General features: G+C 39.2%; 1 protein-coding gene across 4 annotated transcripts in view; it reads right to left on the reverse strand.

The window, feature by feature from the left end:
• Positions 1-8,751: 8,751 nt before the first annotated feature.
• Rab28 (RAB28, member RAS oncogene family) overlaps positions 8,752-17,192 on the reverse strand; it is a 77,753-nt gene continuing 69,312 nt past the window's right edge. Inside the window, exons 6-8 of one of the 4 annotated variants that reach the window (XM_027387022.2) lie at positions 14,854-14,931; positions 10,831-10,925; positions 8,752-9,645 (exon numbers count right to left, since the gene is read on the reverse strand). In XM_027387022.2, coding sequence (XP_027242823.1) covers positions 10,836-10,925; positions 14,854-14,931 — 168 coding nt within the window. In that variant the 3' untranslated portion in view covers positions 8,752-9,645; positions 10,831-10,835. Of the gene's footprint in view, positions 9,646-10,830; positions 10,926-14,853; positions 14,932-15,990; positions 16,063-17,192 lie in introns of all 4 variants that reach the window. The other 3 variants (XR_004772353.1, XM_027387021.2, XM_027387023.2) reach the window with 3 other exon arrangements.

Raw genomic sequence — 17,192 nt, forward strand, 5'->3', positions numbered from 1 at the left:
AAGATCTCAACATTAATCCAGCCACACTGAACCTTCTAGAAGAGAAAGTGAGAGATACCCTTGAACATATTGGTACAGGAGACCGCTTCCTGAACATAATACCAGTAGCACAGACATTGAGATTTACAATTAATAAATGCCCCCCTGAAACTGAGAAGCTTCTGTAAGGCAAAGGATATAGTCAGTAAGACAAAACAACAGCCCACAGAATGGGAAAAAATTTTCACCAACCCCACATCTGACAGAAGGCTGATTTCCAAAATATACAATGAACTCAAGAAGCTAGCCACCAAAACACCAAACAATGAAATTAAAAAGTGGGGTGCAGAACTAAATAGAGAATTCTCAACAGAGGAATGTAAAATGGCTGAAAGACATTTTAGAAAGTGCTCAAAATCCTCGGCCATCAGAGAAATGCAACTCAAAACAACTCTGAGATACCATCTTACACCAGCCAGAATGGCTAAAATCAAAAGTACCAATGACAATCTATGCTGGAGAGGATATGGAGAAAAAAGAACACTCCTCCATTGCTGGTGGGAGTACAAACTTGTAAGACCACTCTGGAAATCAGTATGGCGGTTGCTCAGAAAAAAATGGGAATCAGTCTACCTCAAGATCCAGCAATTCCTCTCTTGGGCAAATGCCCAAATAATACACGTTCATATAACAAGGACATATGTTCAACCATGTTCATAGCAGCATTGTTCGTAATAGCCAGAACCTGGAAGCAAACTAGATGCCCCTCAGCTGAAGAATGGATAGAGAAAATATGTTAAATTTACACAATGGAGTACTACTCAGCAGAAAAAAGCAGTGGAATTTTGAAATCCACAGGCAAATAGATGGAACTAGAAGAAACCATCCTCAGTGAGGTAACCCAGTCACAAAAAGACAAACATGGTATGTACTCACTCATATATGACATTTAGACATAGAACAAAGGATTACCAGCCTACAATCCTCTTCACCAAAGGAACTGGGAAACAAGAAGAACTCTAAGAGAAAAATGCATGGTCCCAGGAGAATGGAAAGTGCCAGGATCTCCTAAGCTAATTCGGAGCATGAGGGTAGGGGAGACGGAGCTGGCAGAATGTGAAGAGGAGAAGAGGAGGGGAGAGGACGAAATGGAAGAGCAGAAAGTCGAGTTGGGGAAAGAATAGTGGAGAGAATGAGAGATATCATAACAGAGCGAGCCATTATAGGTCTGAGGAGAGATCTGGCACTAGGGAGATTTCCAGAGATCTACAAGGATGACACCAACTGACAATCTAGGCAATGGCAGAGAGGCTACCCTAAAAGCCCTTCACTTATAATGAGACTGATGACTACTTTATATGCCGTCCTAGAACCCTCAACCAGTGACTGATGGAAGCAGAGGTAGACACCCACAGCTATACACTGAACTGAACTCTGGAACCCAGTTGCAGAGAGGGAGAAATGAGGATCAAGGGGGTCAGTACCAGGCTGGTGAATCCCACAGAAACAGCTGACCTGAACAAGGGGGAGCACATGGCACTCAGCCTGCTGTCTGGGAGGCCATCAAGGAAATGACCCAGACCCCTGAAAGTGGATGTCAAGGAGGAGGCCTCAGCACTGTATGGGGCCTTTGGTAGTGGATCTATATTTTTCCCTGGTGTAGGAAGGGACTTTGAGAACCCATCCCATGTGAAGGGATGCTCTCTGGGCCTGGACACATGGGGGAGGGCCTAGGCTCTGCCCAGAATGATGTTGTGGAATTTCGAGAGCCCCTGTGGAGGGCCCTACCATCTATGGGGAGCAGAGGGGTTTGCGGGGAGGGAGCTGGTGGGGGGTTGAGGGGGGAGAAGAAGGGATTGACATGTGAAATTATAATTTTGTAAAAATAAAAAAATGTTAAAAAAAATTGTCCCTATAGGCTCATATATTTGAATGCTTGATCATTAAGGAGTGGTGCTACTTGGGGAATTAGAAGTGTGGCCTTGCTGGAGTAGGAGTGGCCTCATTAGAGGGAGTCTAGTCACTGTGGGTAGGCTTTGGGGTTTAAAAGCTCAAGGCAAGCCCAGTGTCTTTCTCTTCCTGCTGTCTTCTGATCAGGATCAGAACAACTCTCAGTTCCTATGTCTGCCTGAGCATGCACCCCACTATGAGGTCAATGAACTAAAATCTGAAGCTGTAAGCAAGCCCAAATGTAGCAATTTCTTTTATAAGAGTTACCATGGTCATGGTGTCTCTTCTCAGCAATAGGACACTGACTATGACACTTGAGTTCTTCCCTAAGGCTGAACTCAGAAAGCCAATGTTGCAGTTACCTTAAAGCCTGCTTTAGTGCTGGTTGCACTAAAGGACTGTCATGTTTGACTGCTGGAGGAACTTCTTTACAAGTTGTTTGCCTGTGGGTGCCACTCACTAAGGATTATAAGGGGCAGTCCCGAGGTAGAGCCAAGGGCAGCTAAATGTGGTGATGTATGAGCATTTTGGTGGCGTGCTCCTCCCAAACTATGTACAGATGGCTCTACTTCCTTGTGCAGTGTGGGAGTAATGCAAAACACCTGCAATCATCGAGTCAGTCTGCTTTTTCTCATTCCCAACTTTGCAGCCCAGAAAGCTGGTACATTGTAGAGCTAGAAAGAACACAATGGTGAGGATCTAAGTGTAATGTACAAGACTGACAATACACAGACAAGTTCATTTCCCATGGGAAAGGAGAAGGGCTGTCACTCTCAGAGAGGGAGCGAGTGATCACTTTTCTCCCCCTTCTCATCCCCAACCCACATCCAGGTAAACTCTCTTGTTGTACTTGGTCCATGTGTCACATTTCCTGTGGAAGGAGTCTCAGGAAACCCAGGATGTCATAAGGCTACTCTAGCCCACATGCTTCCTCGTCTAGCCCAGGAGTTCCTTGAGGCAGACATGTGTCTGTGTGTCCTATGTCCCCAGACCCAGGGTAAAATTGTGATTTTGCCTTCTGACAAACTTTGACAAATAATTTTCTCTAATGTCATCAGCTTTATAGCCAAAGTCCAAAGTTTACAGGCACAGGGCTGCAAGCTGATGTTCAGAGGTTTGGTCCAGGCTACCTACCAGGCCACCATTCACAACACAGGTGCTGCAGATACTTCAGTGGCTCTCCAGGACAGAAAAATGTCTTGTTTCAATAAAACAGGTAAAAGATTCCACAAGAGATGAAAGTAAAGTGGTCGGAGACAGGAATGTCCATTTTTTTTTTTTGCCTTGTATGAAGGTTCCATGTGTACTAAGAGAGGCCTTATTCACACAGCTTTTAGTTGGCCAAAAGAATGTATTAAACTGGATAGAAGATTAAACATTTATTACTCATCACTACCACTCCTCTTTGTCTTATACTTAGAATTTCTCATTCGTGTTACAAACCTGCAATAGAGTGCAACAACACAAAAAGTAAAACTTCCATGCTTGGGAAACAAACAGTTGAAGGTTCTTTCCTAGGCCAGACTGAATCTTCTCCACTTTGTGCTACTCTTCCTCCTTCTGGAAGTATAGCACCATTCTGATCTGTCTGAATACCATTATCCTGGCCATGTCATTCTGGCCTTGTGCTTCCATACTAAGTATAGTCTTTCAACTATTTCATGTCGTCAAATCCCCACAGCTTACTTAGAATTTGCAGTTATCCTCTTAAAAGAAAAACATGTGTAAGGGGGAAAACTGTAGGCACAGTCTAATCTCTTGCAAATCAATTACAATCCAAAGCCCAGCAGCATTAAGCATCACTTGAGAGTTTACTCTAAATGCAGAACCTCAAGCCCTGCTGCCCAGCTGACTCCACACTACCCAAGTGTTCAGACTGTGAATGAAGCTCTGGATTACACTGATTCTTGATAATTGCACTATGCTATTGGTTCTATTTGTGCCTACCTTAACTCTGTTTTTTTTTTTCTCCATTTTTTCATTTAAATTAGAAACAAGATTGTTTCACATGTCAATCCCAGTTCCCTCTCCCTGCCCTCCTCCTCTGCCCCCCCAACACCCTACCTATCTCATACCATTTCTGCTCCCCAGGGAGAGTGAGGCCTTCCATGGAGGGGGGTCTTCGGAGTCAGTCATATCCTTTGGGATAGGGCCTATACCAGCCCCCATGTGTCTAGGCTGGGGGAGTATCCCTCTATGTGAAATGGGCTCTTAAAGTCCATTCCTATGCTAAGTACCTATCTATAAGAGGCCCTATAGATTTCTGAGGCCTCCTCACTGACACCCACATTCATGGGGTCTGGAGTTGGATGCTGGTTTCCCTGCTATCAGTCTGAGGGCCAAAAGCTCCCCCTTGTTCAGGTCAGCTGTTTCTGTGGGTTTCACCAGCCTGGTATGGACCCGTTTGCTCATCACTCCTCCTTCTCTGCAACTGGATTCCAGTTCAGTTCAGTGTTTAGCTGTGGGTGTCTGCTTCTACTTCCATCAGCTGCTGGATGAAGGCTATAGGATGGCATATAAGTTAGTGATCAATCTCATTATCAGGGGAGGGCATTTAAGGTGGCCTCTCCACTGCTGTTTAGATGTTAGTTGGTATCATTCTTGGAGATCTCTAGACATTTCCCTAGTGCCTGATTTCTCTTGAAACCTATACTGACTCCCTCTCTGGTGGTATCTCTTATTTTGCTCTCCTCTATTCTTCCCCCTACACAACCTTCCTGCTCCCTTATGTCCTCCTCACCTCTCCTCTTCTCCCCTTCTCATTCTCCTGGCTCCCTCTCCCCTCCCCCCATGTTCCCAATTTGCTTAGTAGATCTTGTCCCTTTTCCCTTCTCCTGGGAACCATGTATGTCTCTCTTAGAGTCCTCCTTATTTCATAGCTTCTCTAATGGTGTGTATTGTAGGCTGGTAATCCTTTGCTCTATGTGTAAAATCCATGTATGAGTGAGTGCATACCATGTTTGTCTTTTTGTGACTGGGTTACCTCTCTCAGGATGGTTTCTTCTAGTTCCATCAATTTTCCTTCGAATTTCAAGATTCCAGTTTTTTTTTTTTTCCACTGAGTAGTACTCCATTGTGTAAATGTACCACATTTTCTGTATCCATTCTTCAGATGAGAGGCATCTAGGATGCTTCCAGGTTTTGGCTATTACAAATAATGCTGATATGAACACAGTTGAACAGATGCCCTTGTATGAATATGCTTCTTTTGGGTATATGCCTAAGAGTGGAATTGCTGGATCTTGTGGTAGACTGATTCCCATTTTCCTGAGGAGTTGCCATATTGATTTCCAAAGTGGCTGTACAAGTTGGCACTCCCACCAGCAGTGGAGGAGTGTTCCCCTTTCTCCACATCCTCTCCAGCATGTTATCACTGGTGTTTTTTATTTTAGTCATTCTGACTGGAGTAAGATGGTATCTCAGAGTTGTTTTGATTTGCATTCCCTTGATGGCTAAGGATGTTGAGCACTTGAACTTCTTAGAAGAGAAAGTGGGAAGTACCATTTAATGAATTGGTACAGGAGACAGCTTCCTGAACATTACACCTGTAGCACAGACACTGAAATAGACAATTAATAAATGGGGCCTCCTGAAACTGAGAACCTTCTGTAAGGCAAAGGACACAGTCAGCAAGACAAAAATGCCAGCCCACAGCATGGGAAAAGATATTCACTAACCCCATATCCGAAAGAGGGCTGATCTCCAAAATTTACAAAGAACTCAAAAAGCTAGTTTCCAAAACACCAAACAATCCCATTAAAAAGTGGGGTAGACAGCACTTGGGAGGCAGAAGCAGGTAGATTTCTGTGAGTTCAAGGCCAGCCTGGTCTCCAGAGCAAGTGCCAGGATAGGCTCCAAAGCTACACAGAGAAACCCTGTCTTGGGGAAAAAAAAAAAAGTGGGGTAGAACTAAATAGAGAATTCTCAATAAAGGAATCTCAAATGGCTGAAAGACACATAAGAAAGTGCTCAACATCCTTAGCCATCAGAGAAATGCAAATCAAAATAACTTTTTATTACATTTTTATTTAAATTCTTTAATTACAACTCATATTTATATATCCATGCCCCCCCATTCCATCGCCCTCCTATCCTCCCATTTTCTCTACCAACCGCCACCAACCCACTACCCAACTCCTCTCCAGGGATAGTGAGGCCCCCCATCAGGGACCTTCAAAGTCTGTCATATCGTCAAAACAACTCTTAACTCTGTTTTTAAGCACACATTTTATCATAATAATGGATTTTACACCATGATAAGTTATGCATGTGCCTAGAGTTAAGGTACAAAAGTAAAGCTCTAGCTTCTTATCTGTCTGGGAACAAACATAAGCAAAGACCTCTAGTAAAAACCATTTGCCTATATAAGAAGAAAATTTTTTAAAAGAAATATTAGTCCAAATGATAGAGGAAAATTGACAAATACTCTTATTAAACAACTCACAGCACAACTTGATCCCAAGGTGCATTATTGCTGACCTTCCCCCATCCTGCTCCTATACAGTGAGGCCCACTCCTTTCCTTCTGCAGGTTTTCCCTTTGTGATCTCAAAAAGGCTACACATATCCCTCAGAGCTTTTTCATCCTTCCCCACTGGGTAGGTAAAGAATCTTCTGAAACATCGGTTTTTTTTTTTTATTTATTTGGTTGGTTGCTTTGGGATTTTGTTTTCTTTTTTTCTTCTTCTATTTCAGAAAGCTCATCAAATGTCCCTTTATTTGATTAGTCCTGATAGTTAACAGCTAATCTCTGAGTCAACCACCAATACAAATGGAGTCTATATGCTAATAGGTTTAAGCTAATGAAGGTTCTAGAACTAAGAATGGCTGGAAAGGGGAGAACTGTGTCAGCTGCTGATGGACAGACAACCACCATACCTGCATTTCTCTTTCCTTGAATCTTAAAAACTGTTTAGGACATCCTGCATTACCATCCATATTAGGAGAGGTTATGGGAAAACTCTTTTCAATTTTAAACATCACAAACATTTAAACATTAATACTTTATTTTATCATGCTCTATCACTATTTCAGTGATCAACTAAAGGGCCCTGGCTTACCTCCTGCAAGCAAAATAAAGCAGTCACAGAGTTCTTCAGGCCACTCCAAAAACCACTCTAGAGCGGTTTGCCACACATAATAGAGGGTGCACTTGAGGGGCAGCAGCCAATGACCAGTTCTGACTAAAGACCGTTGTGTTTTTCAAAAGCTCAATAAGCAACAGAAGTGACCACAATGTGTTTGAAACATTATAGCATGTTCCTTCAAGAGACACGTGTCTAAAACTAGACAGAAAAAACTTATAATTTCTTAAATTAAAAACTGTAGACAGGAGAGGTTAACAGTAAAAGTAAAATAAGCATGGATTCTACATTATTGTTTCATAAATAACCCTCAAGGTATAGGGAAACTTGGTAAAGCAGAATTCAGAAACCTGTTTCCCCTGTGTTATTCTGCGTGCAGCTCGTGTTTGCTTTACCTGAACTGAGGTTCTCAATACCTGGTCACTAGTCACACTTAACTGACATATAAAAAACCAATGGAGCTGAAGATGGAGGGGGAAAGGGGGCTAATTTATCTTCATCTTGGTGGTCAAGACATGTGCTGCCGGTCAAGGTGGCTAGTGTAGAGAAAGTGGACGGAGCTTCACAGACAATCACACAATCACTACTTCTCAAAAGAACCAGTAACACCCCAACCTCCTGAATTCTCACAAATGGAAAGGCAATTCTGTTCTCAATCAAAACATTTAGTATGGCTCTTGGCTCTGCCACTTACCGAGGATACTCACTCTCAGCTCCCAGTTTCCTTCACGGCAGAGGATGATTCTTGATCAATTGGCATAAAAATGAAACAGTTCATGTGACAAGTCCTGGAAGCCTCCATGACCCAGCAAGCCTACAAGGCCATTCTCTCCCCTCTCCCTTATTATTCACAGTCATAATTCCCACTGTCCCACAGACCTTTCTGATTGCTGCCCTTTGCTGTTCACAGTGCTCACATGCACATGGAAAATTATAAACTTCTGAATGTCTTCAAATTTCCATGTAAAAATAGATGTAATAACCAAGAGAAAAGGGCCAAGGAGGTATGGCCTATCCCTTAACTGAAGGCAAAGCCTTAGCAAATTTAGTTGAGCCATGGGCTTCAATCAACCACAGCATTTAGAATAGCACCACCACCAAATCTCTCTCCTAGAGCAGGATGAGAGATACCATAACAGAGGGTACCATTTTAGGTTCGAGGAGAGATTTGGCACTACGGAGATTTCCAGAGATCTTCAAGGATGACACCAACTGACAATCTAGGCAATGGCAGGGAGGCTACCCTAAAAGCCCTTCACCTAATAATGAGACTGATGACTACTTTATATGCCATCCTAGAACCCTCATCCAGTGGCTGATGGAAGCAGAGGCAGACACCCACAGCTATACACTGAACTGAACTCTGGAACCCAGTTGCAGAGAGGGAGGAATAAAGATTAAAACGGTCTGTACCAGGCTAGTGAAACCCACAGAAACAGCTAGCCTGATCAAGGGAGAGCTCATGGACCCCAGACTGCTGTCTGGGAGGCCATCACAGGACTGATCCAGATCCCTGAATGTGGATGTCAAGAAGGAAGCCTCTGTACTCTATGGGGCCCCTGGTAGTGGATTAGTATTTTTCCCTGGTGTAAGAAGGGACTTTGAGAGCCCATCCTACGTGAAGGGATGCTCTCTCAGCCTGGACACATTGGGGAGGGCCTATGACCAGCCCAGGATGATGTGGTAGACTTTGTTTTACTGTAACAAAAAGGAAGATGGATGAATGAAAATTCCAGAAATGTAATTTAAATAAATTTATTTATGAGAGAAAAACATCTGAACATCAGGTACAGTGTGATCGATCCACAATGATCCAAGGATGCCATGACTCATCTGGAAGCACTCTCATGAAGTCTGTAGGAGATTCATGTGGAGGATCAACTGAACCATGTATCAAAATTCATAAAGCCATCTAAGCCAAATATGATAAAATATGCAATGACCATGATACAGTAATAAAAATACAATATCAAATACTCACTATTTGTGAGTTATAAGCTACAATATAAACAAGTTAGGCTCCTTTTAAAAATGAAAAAATATTTCTATTACAGCCTCATTTGAAGCACTTTCAATTAAATGCAACTTTGTATATTTTACTCTTAATAGCCAGCAAAGGAACACCTTCTCAAGTAACTGGTTCACCATCAGTGCTCTGAAGTATACTTTCACACACAGGAGTTCAGATAGAAAATGATGATCAAAGCTTGGAGCATCTTCATATTTGGTAAATATTTTTTTTATATTTAGGAAAAAAGACTCAAGGATGTAAAGAAGCAAAATGGTTCTTCTGGAGCAAGGAGAAGTTCTCAGTCCAGAGAATGGACTCTCCATTTGAATTTCCAAAGGTGTGGTCCCGAAGCCGAATTCCTTCCAGTCCAGGGAGCTGTCTGCTACTGTGAGGCAACTTAAGGATGAAGGAGTGGAGTAGGAGGAGAGTGTGAGCTGACTATAGAAATGGTCACTGATAAAACATGTTCCTATACAGCCTGGGACCAATCCTGGAGAAGAATTGCCAGAACTATTAACACAGTGTGTGTTCACTGAACTGCACACATGGAACTCCGTGGTGGGTTAACAGTTCTTGACATGGACTCCTGGTTGTAGTTTACAATATCTGCCTTCACCACCCTCTGCCATGAAAGAAAAGAAATATTATCAGGACATCAGTAAAAGCTCCTGAACATCTATTATTTTCTGAGCTCCAGTGAACTTCTAATAACAAACATTATAGATGAAATCAGAATTGGTATTAAGAATAATTAAGCAGAACTAATAAATAGTCACATTTAGGGTTTTCTTGTTTGCCTTCAACTTTTTTTGTTTGTTTTTGTTTTTAAGGAAGCAATTCAGTTATAAGTCATGCCTGGGTTTTTTGTTGTTGTTGTTGTTGGTTTTGTTTTTTTTTTCATTATCACAAGTCTTAGTATAAGGACACAAGTCTTATTAACAACTCACACAAATCAATATGAAGATTTAAATCCTGGTTTTAATTTTAGTTAAAGTTAAAATCATTCATGAATGATAAGACATCAGCATTTCTAAGATTTTCATTCTGTTTTAGTCTTTCATAATAATTACACTTGGCTATGACTTTGTGTGTTTGAAAAAGAGGTGTATTTTGAAGAACCGACATACAGCAGAAGGGTCCTGAGCAACTCCACTGTTCAAAACTTTTCCAGTTTTCAAAACATTCCTCTCAAAATACTTACTTCCAAATAGGTCACTATGGGTTATGCATAATGACACTAATAAAATATGACAGTGAGGAATTTAGAAAATCACCTCATACCCATGCCTATATATCAATTTAAACCAAAAGATACTTTCATTCTTCTTTCCATTTCAAACTCAGTCTAAAACAATGAATTTAACAAAATGTCTAACACTCATATCTCTGCAAAAAATTGAAATTAAAACAACTGACTGTTAGTTTCAGTTTTTACTACATCTATGCTCACAGAGAAGGGCAGTTCAAGCCTTTCTTTAAAGTAATTTTTAAAAAACCTTTCAATTACCATCTATTTCAGGGGGAAATGGTAAAGGAATTACTAAAGAAATAAGTGCTTCAATCCTCTGCACTGCATGTATGATAAACACCCATAAGGATCAACATGCTTGAAAGTAATTGAAATGGTATTTTAATTTGGTCTCAATTTCTTGTTTAATTTGTAAGTTTCCTGGCAAAGGACCAACTTTTCAAAATTCTATACATGACTGATGTCATTTTATTTATAATGTTCTTTCATAATGAAGAACATAATAACATAAATAGTCCCCACCCCCTCCCCATATGGCAGTAATTCGCCCATAAGTACCTGCACTATTGTACTGAACAGACTCTACTCTGAGAAGAGCTGGGGTGTTGATTATCTTCTTCCGGGTACTTGACTATTTCTGCCCTGACAATACGCTGTCAATTCCGTACAACATAAACAAGATGAAGGAGAAAGAAAAAGAGAGAAAAAGAGAAAGACAAAATGAAAAGCATGTTTAATGACTGACAATAGAAGGGAACAACAAAGCAGAAAAAGAAAATTAACACATGAATTCAAACATTTCACAAAAGAATCAGCAGGATGCTTACACATAAAAAGAAAGAAAAGTAGGAGAGATCCAATAAACATAATTCTTTATAATTCTGTTCAGCCACTGCAATAGACCCTGAACTTCTTGGCATTAAAGAAGACTATGAAGAATTATTAGACTTGTCTATGCTAAAGTGCAATGGAAGTATTTGTTCATTTCCTTTGACAAACATTACTGATGCTCTACTATGTTAGTCACTCTGTGCTAGGAGTGCATAAGTAAACCACCTGAAAGATTTATTCACATGTTATTATAGACCTAATGGGCAAAGAACACACAAGCAGTTGTCACACAGTGCTTTGGTAGTGACTGTGATGCTCTAGGGACACAAAGGATGATGGAAACTATGTTTTTTCAAAAATTAGAGGTAGACATGTGCCCTTTACAGCTTCCATATTTATACTTATTATTCTCCCAGGGTTTCTTCTGCTGCTTACTTCCCACTCTTCCTAACCCCATACTTGCAAATTTCACATAGAAATCACTTCAAATGCAGTTGTGAGTCATGTAAAAAAAAAAAAAAGGTTCTAAAATACACTATTAAACTACAACAGCTGTTTCTTTCAAGAGTTTTGCTAACTAAACAAAACCATGGTAATATATGCTAGTTGTTAGGACATTGTGGGATAACCATGTATAGACAAGTAACAAGTACCTCACATCTTTAGATCTGAAACAGGAGTACTCTCTGCATGACTGCATGGACCTGTTTCAGAAGGCTCTCCCTTCCTAGCCTCTTATATTCATTTATTCATATGTACATGAAAACACATTAGCTGGAGCGGCTGTTTGTGAAGACATGTCTTAGCAAAGATTTGGTAAACACTGAGAGGGAGTGAGCAGGACTCTAGCATACAAATGTATGAAGGAAGCTGGGTTCTGCTTAAGTTCTCTAGTGAGCAGTATTGACTTCTGGACAACTGTCTTCACTTGCTAGGCACTTAGCCTGATGCATTACCAACTTACAGATGAGGTGCAAGCAGGGTAAATCAATGAAATGATATAATCTGACTCCCTCAACTTAAATGTTTCATGCCAAACTATGGATTACAGTGGAAAAAGGGGATTTTCACCACCAGCAAATAAGTCATTCATCAGACAAAACATTGTTTTAAGCCCTATTTGTAAACACACCCAGGTTACTGACCTGTGTCCAAAACACTGAGTTCAAAGTACTAACTAATGTAAATGACTAGCATTTATCATTCATTTTGTCTGATTAATTAATAATCCACAAGTTAAGTTTTCCTTGGGGTATTGACTGTTGGATATGAAGCTACTTGCCATGTTTGCAAATCTGAAGCTACATCAAAGGCTTTGCAGATTCAAAGCTTTGCTTATTGTGAGTAGAAAAATGTCATTTCCATATCATAAATGAGTCATCTCTTCAGATTCTAACTGCTGGCTAGAATATAAGTTATTCCAAATAGCCTGAAAATCAGTATGGAGAGCCTTTAAAAGTCTAAAAATAGACTTACCATATGATTCAGCTATAATATGGTCCCTAAGGCAACACACCATAAAAATCCCTGCACGATGAACTGTCTTTTTGGACTCTGTTCTCTATGGTGGAATACCTTGCTCAGCCTTCTTAATGGAGGGGGGGAAGTAACTTGGTCCTGCCTCAACTCAATATGTCAGGGTTAAATGACTCCCCATGGGAGGCCTTACCCTCTCATGGATGGGAGAGGGAGGGAGAGAAGAGGGGAGGAGAGGAGGGAGGGGGACCTGTGTATGTAAAAATGAATAAAAAAATTTAAATAAAAAAGATGCCTGCACATCTGTGTTTACTGTTGTATGAATTTTAATAATTCTTAATAATAAAAACATGGAGTCATACATTAATGAGGATAAGCTGAAAGATCAGAGAGGCAGACCAGCCAGCTACTAGCTCTTACCTCTACCTCAGACCTGAGGGACAATGATCCTGTCCTCAGACTGCCTCCTCAGACTGCTTCAGACTAACTGCTACTCAGACTGCCTAGACTGCCATGAGCTCCTGTCTCTTCCCACCTAATATTCCTATCTCCACACAGACATTTCCTTTTCTGTCTCCTGAGTGCTGGGATTTAAAGCCTATCACTCAATGTGCTAGGACCAGCTTTGTGTGAGCTCTTCTTCTCTTTTAGGCTAGATTTCATGCAGCTCAGGGTGGCCTTGAACTAACAGAGATACATCTGACTATGTCTCCGACTCTGTCTCCTGTGTGCTGGGATTCAAGGTGTGTGCTATCTCTGCCTGGCCTCTATGGCTAACTAGTATGGCTAGCTTTGCACTCTGATCTTCAGGCAAGCTTTAAAAGTTAGATCACAGACAAAATATCACTACAGTTTACTGCCACACTTTTTATGGAATACGTAATGAGGTAATCAGAGATATATAAGAGATACATATACATGAAAATGCTTTCAACATCCTTGGCCATCAAGAAAGTGCAAATAAAACTACACTGAAATTCCATCTCATCCCAGTCATAATGGCTACTGATTAAAAAAAAAATTGGCAGAGATGGAAACTAGGGAAGCCACTATGAAAATCAATCAAAGAACTGAAACAGAACTTCTGTACAACCCAGCTATATCACTCTTTGGAATACATGCAAAGGAATCTAAATCAATATACCACACGGATACTTAAATACCCATGTTTATAGAAGAACTATTCATAACAGGCATTACTTCGGATCAGCCTAGGTATCAAGCAACAGGTGAACAGATAAAGAGATGGGATGCATGTACACTTTGTAGTATAGTTTAGCCAAAAAGAAGAATAAAAGTATGCCATTTTCAGGCAAGCAGACAGAACTGGAGATGAACAGGCTAAGAGGAATAAGTCAGAATCACAGAGATAAATACTACATTTTCTCCCATCTGCCTTTCTATATAAAATATCTGGTATGAAATATATTTATAATGTACATATACAATGTATATGAATGATACATAAGCAAAAAGAGAACTATTGGGAGAGAAAAGGGAGCTAGTTCTAACTGCCTGAACACATATTCACATAGGCGTAGTCATGAGAGTACATCACTGAACTAATTTATAAAATAATCAAGTAAATATTAAAAAATGTGAAAAGATAACAACTGTTTTTAGCTGCATGGAATGGTAAGATGGAAAAATTTAGGAAAAATTTTAGTTTTGTTGTTTCTAACCAGATTACTCTTACTCGAAGTCTTCATTTTACAAAACATATGACTTATGGAGAAGTTACATGGCATTTTTAAGTTCTTGACTGTTGATATTTGTTTACTGATAAGATTGTCTAGGAATAGTGAAAGACCACAGAAAACTTTAGTAACTAATAATGTTCAAAATAATATCAAGAAATATTATTACATGCAATTTAAAGATGAGCAGATAATCCCAAAGAAGCTTAAAGTATAAGCAGGGCCTAAATCCCTGCACTTGAGAGGAGAAGGCAGGAGGAAGCCAACAAAGGCTACAAAATGAAGTCCTCTCTCATACGAGCAAGAAGAAATAGAAAACAGGATTCTCTGAACCTTAATCCATGAAATAAGAACTGACACAAAATTTTATTCCTTTTCCACCAAAAGGGACAAAATTACAAGACTATCATTATTTTGAAATTTTAATTTTCCATGTTTTTCAATAAACATTATACATATAATCTATTTCCAAGGTCTTTGGTGATTTTTACATAAAATAAATGGGAAAGAATTGATGCATAAAGATTAATGTCACAAGAAATGTCACTTTTTAAAATATAAATTTTAAGATAATCACCTGTGACTGTTCTATTTCTGCTTTGTTTAATTTGATTCCCAGGATTTCTGCAGCAACTTTCTGAAAACACAGGAAGACCTACATAACAAAATAGGTTTAAATGATTTAAAGCAGGCATGCTTCAGTTACCTTCAAATACACTAAACTTTCTAAAGAAGGATAAATAAGTACTCCAAAAATGGCCCACTTGTCAAATATGGCAACACATAAAATGAAATAATTTTAAAAGTTTAAACCACAATTTGAAAATCCAAGTAATTCACTGAACTAATCTAAACATGCATTTATTATTAAAAACTTTTTAAAAGAATTTTTAAAGATTTATTCTTATTCTATGTGTTTTAATGTTGTGCCTGCATGTATATATACACTGCATACGTGTACCCGGTGCCTGTGGAAGTCAGAAGCAGGTGTCAGATTCCCTAGCATTTATAGATGGTTATGAGGCACCATGTGGATGCTGGGAACCAAACCCAGGTCCTCTGCAAGAACAGTAAGTGTTTTTAACAGTTGAGCCATCTCTCCAAGGATTTAACATAAAAATTACAGTGGCAAGTGTAAAAAACATACCGATGCATCTAATAGCATAATATAATCCTATAATTCCTGAAGAAAGTGAAAACAAGTTCATATATACTTTATTGCTCTGGTGTTTGACTGTCAGTTCTATGCTGGTCTCTTGAGCTGGGTTTAGTCTGTTTTAACAGGTCTTTCTCTCCAAACTATTAACACTTTTGGTTCTCTTATTAATATCAAAACTCTCCATAATTCCCTAAGTAAAACAACTTTGTACTATTACTGTATTTTATCAGTTTGGGATAAAGGAATGACAGAGTCCATTACAACTATACATTATGAGCATTTCTATAAACAGCCTTTCATATGTGGTTGGCTTTTCCCAGGTCCTCTACAATCTCGAGATCTTCAGGCCTAACCATTTCTGCTGACCATTTTCTGACCAGTCCTGACCATTTTTGTTCCATAACTGCCCTACCAGGTTCCTACCCCAATTCATCTCAGGATCACTTACTGAATATAATCACAACTTTACTAACTTAATTATTTCTAGAGGACTGGAGAGATGGTTCAGAAGTTAAGAGAAATTAAGAGGACCTAGGGTCATTTCCCAGCACCTACATGATAGCTTATAACCACAGGTTAACTCCAGTTCCAGTGGATTCCATGCCCTCTTCTAGCCTCCATGGGGTCCTGTATACATGTTAGACACATAAAAAAAAAACAACTCAAACAGGCAAACATATATACATAAATTTAAAAATAAGTAAATCTTTAAACAATTAATATTTTCTTTAAAATTAACAGTCATAAGCAAGGCCCTGGTTTTGAGCACCAGAAACAAAAGAAAGGAAAAAGAAAAACTAAATCAAACAAAACCTAGACAGCAGACAGGTGTGATGACTCAGGTCTTTATCCCAGCACTCAGGAGGCAGAGCCAGGTGATCTCTGAGTTTATGGCCAGCTTGATCTACAGAGCAAATTCCAGGACAGCCAAAGCTATATAAAGAAACCCTGTCTTGAAAAACAAACAAACAAACAACAACAAAACTGGACAGTGACAAATATTTGCAAGACTTATAACAATCTGTTATTGTCTATGAGACATGGACATAGTAAAACAATAAAAACAAAAAAACTATAGAAAACTTATTCTATTAAGAAAGTGAATAGCTAATAAAATTTTATAAATATCAACCTAAACTCTCATCAAAGAAATTCAAAATTAGTGAGGGTTTTATTGTTGCTATTGTTGTGTTCTTATTTGTACTGATCTACAACTTTAGCAAAGGTCTAAAAACAATTAAATCCTTAGTGTTACAAGGACTGTATAAGATTAGGAAAAAAAATAGGTTAGTTTAGTCTTTCTGGTGAGCATGTGACAACATGTTTCAGTCCTCTGTCTATCTAAAGGAAATAAAACATCAAAAGTTATTAACAAAATTTCATACAAACAAAACTCATGTTTGAAACTTAGAAAAAACCCTACATATCCAACAATAATAGGGCATGATTAAATATATTTTTGAAATTTAGTAGATGACTAAATTTATTTTATTACATTAAATGGCAAGGAAAATTTTTACAGATAAAAGTAATAAATAAAAGAAGTACACTATAAAACTATTTCTAGACTAGATATGAATGTTTAATGAGCATTTGTTACGGTTAAAATGGTGGGCCTGGAATATCATTACTTGAGCTCACAAACCCTATTTCTACCACACAATACCTATGTAGACTGAGGCCTGTGACATGAGCTTTAGAAGACACTTCTACAAAATAAAGATAATCAGAATAATATAAACCCACCACAAAGTAAA

This window comes from Cricetulus griseus (genome assembly GCF_003668045.3).
Source record: "Cricetulus griseus strain 17A/GY chromosome 1 unlocalized genomic scaffold, alternate assembly CriGri-PICRH-1.0 chr1_1, whole genome shotgun sequence".
Classification (NCBI taxonomy): Eukaryota; Metazoa; Chordata; class Mammalia; order Rodentia; family Cricetidae; genus Cricetulus; species Cricetulus griseus.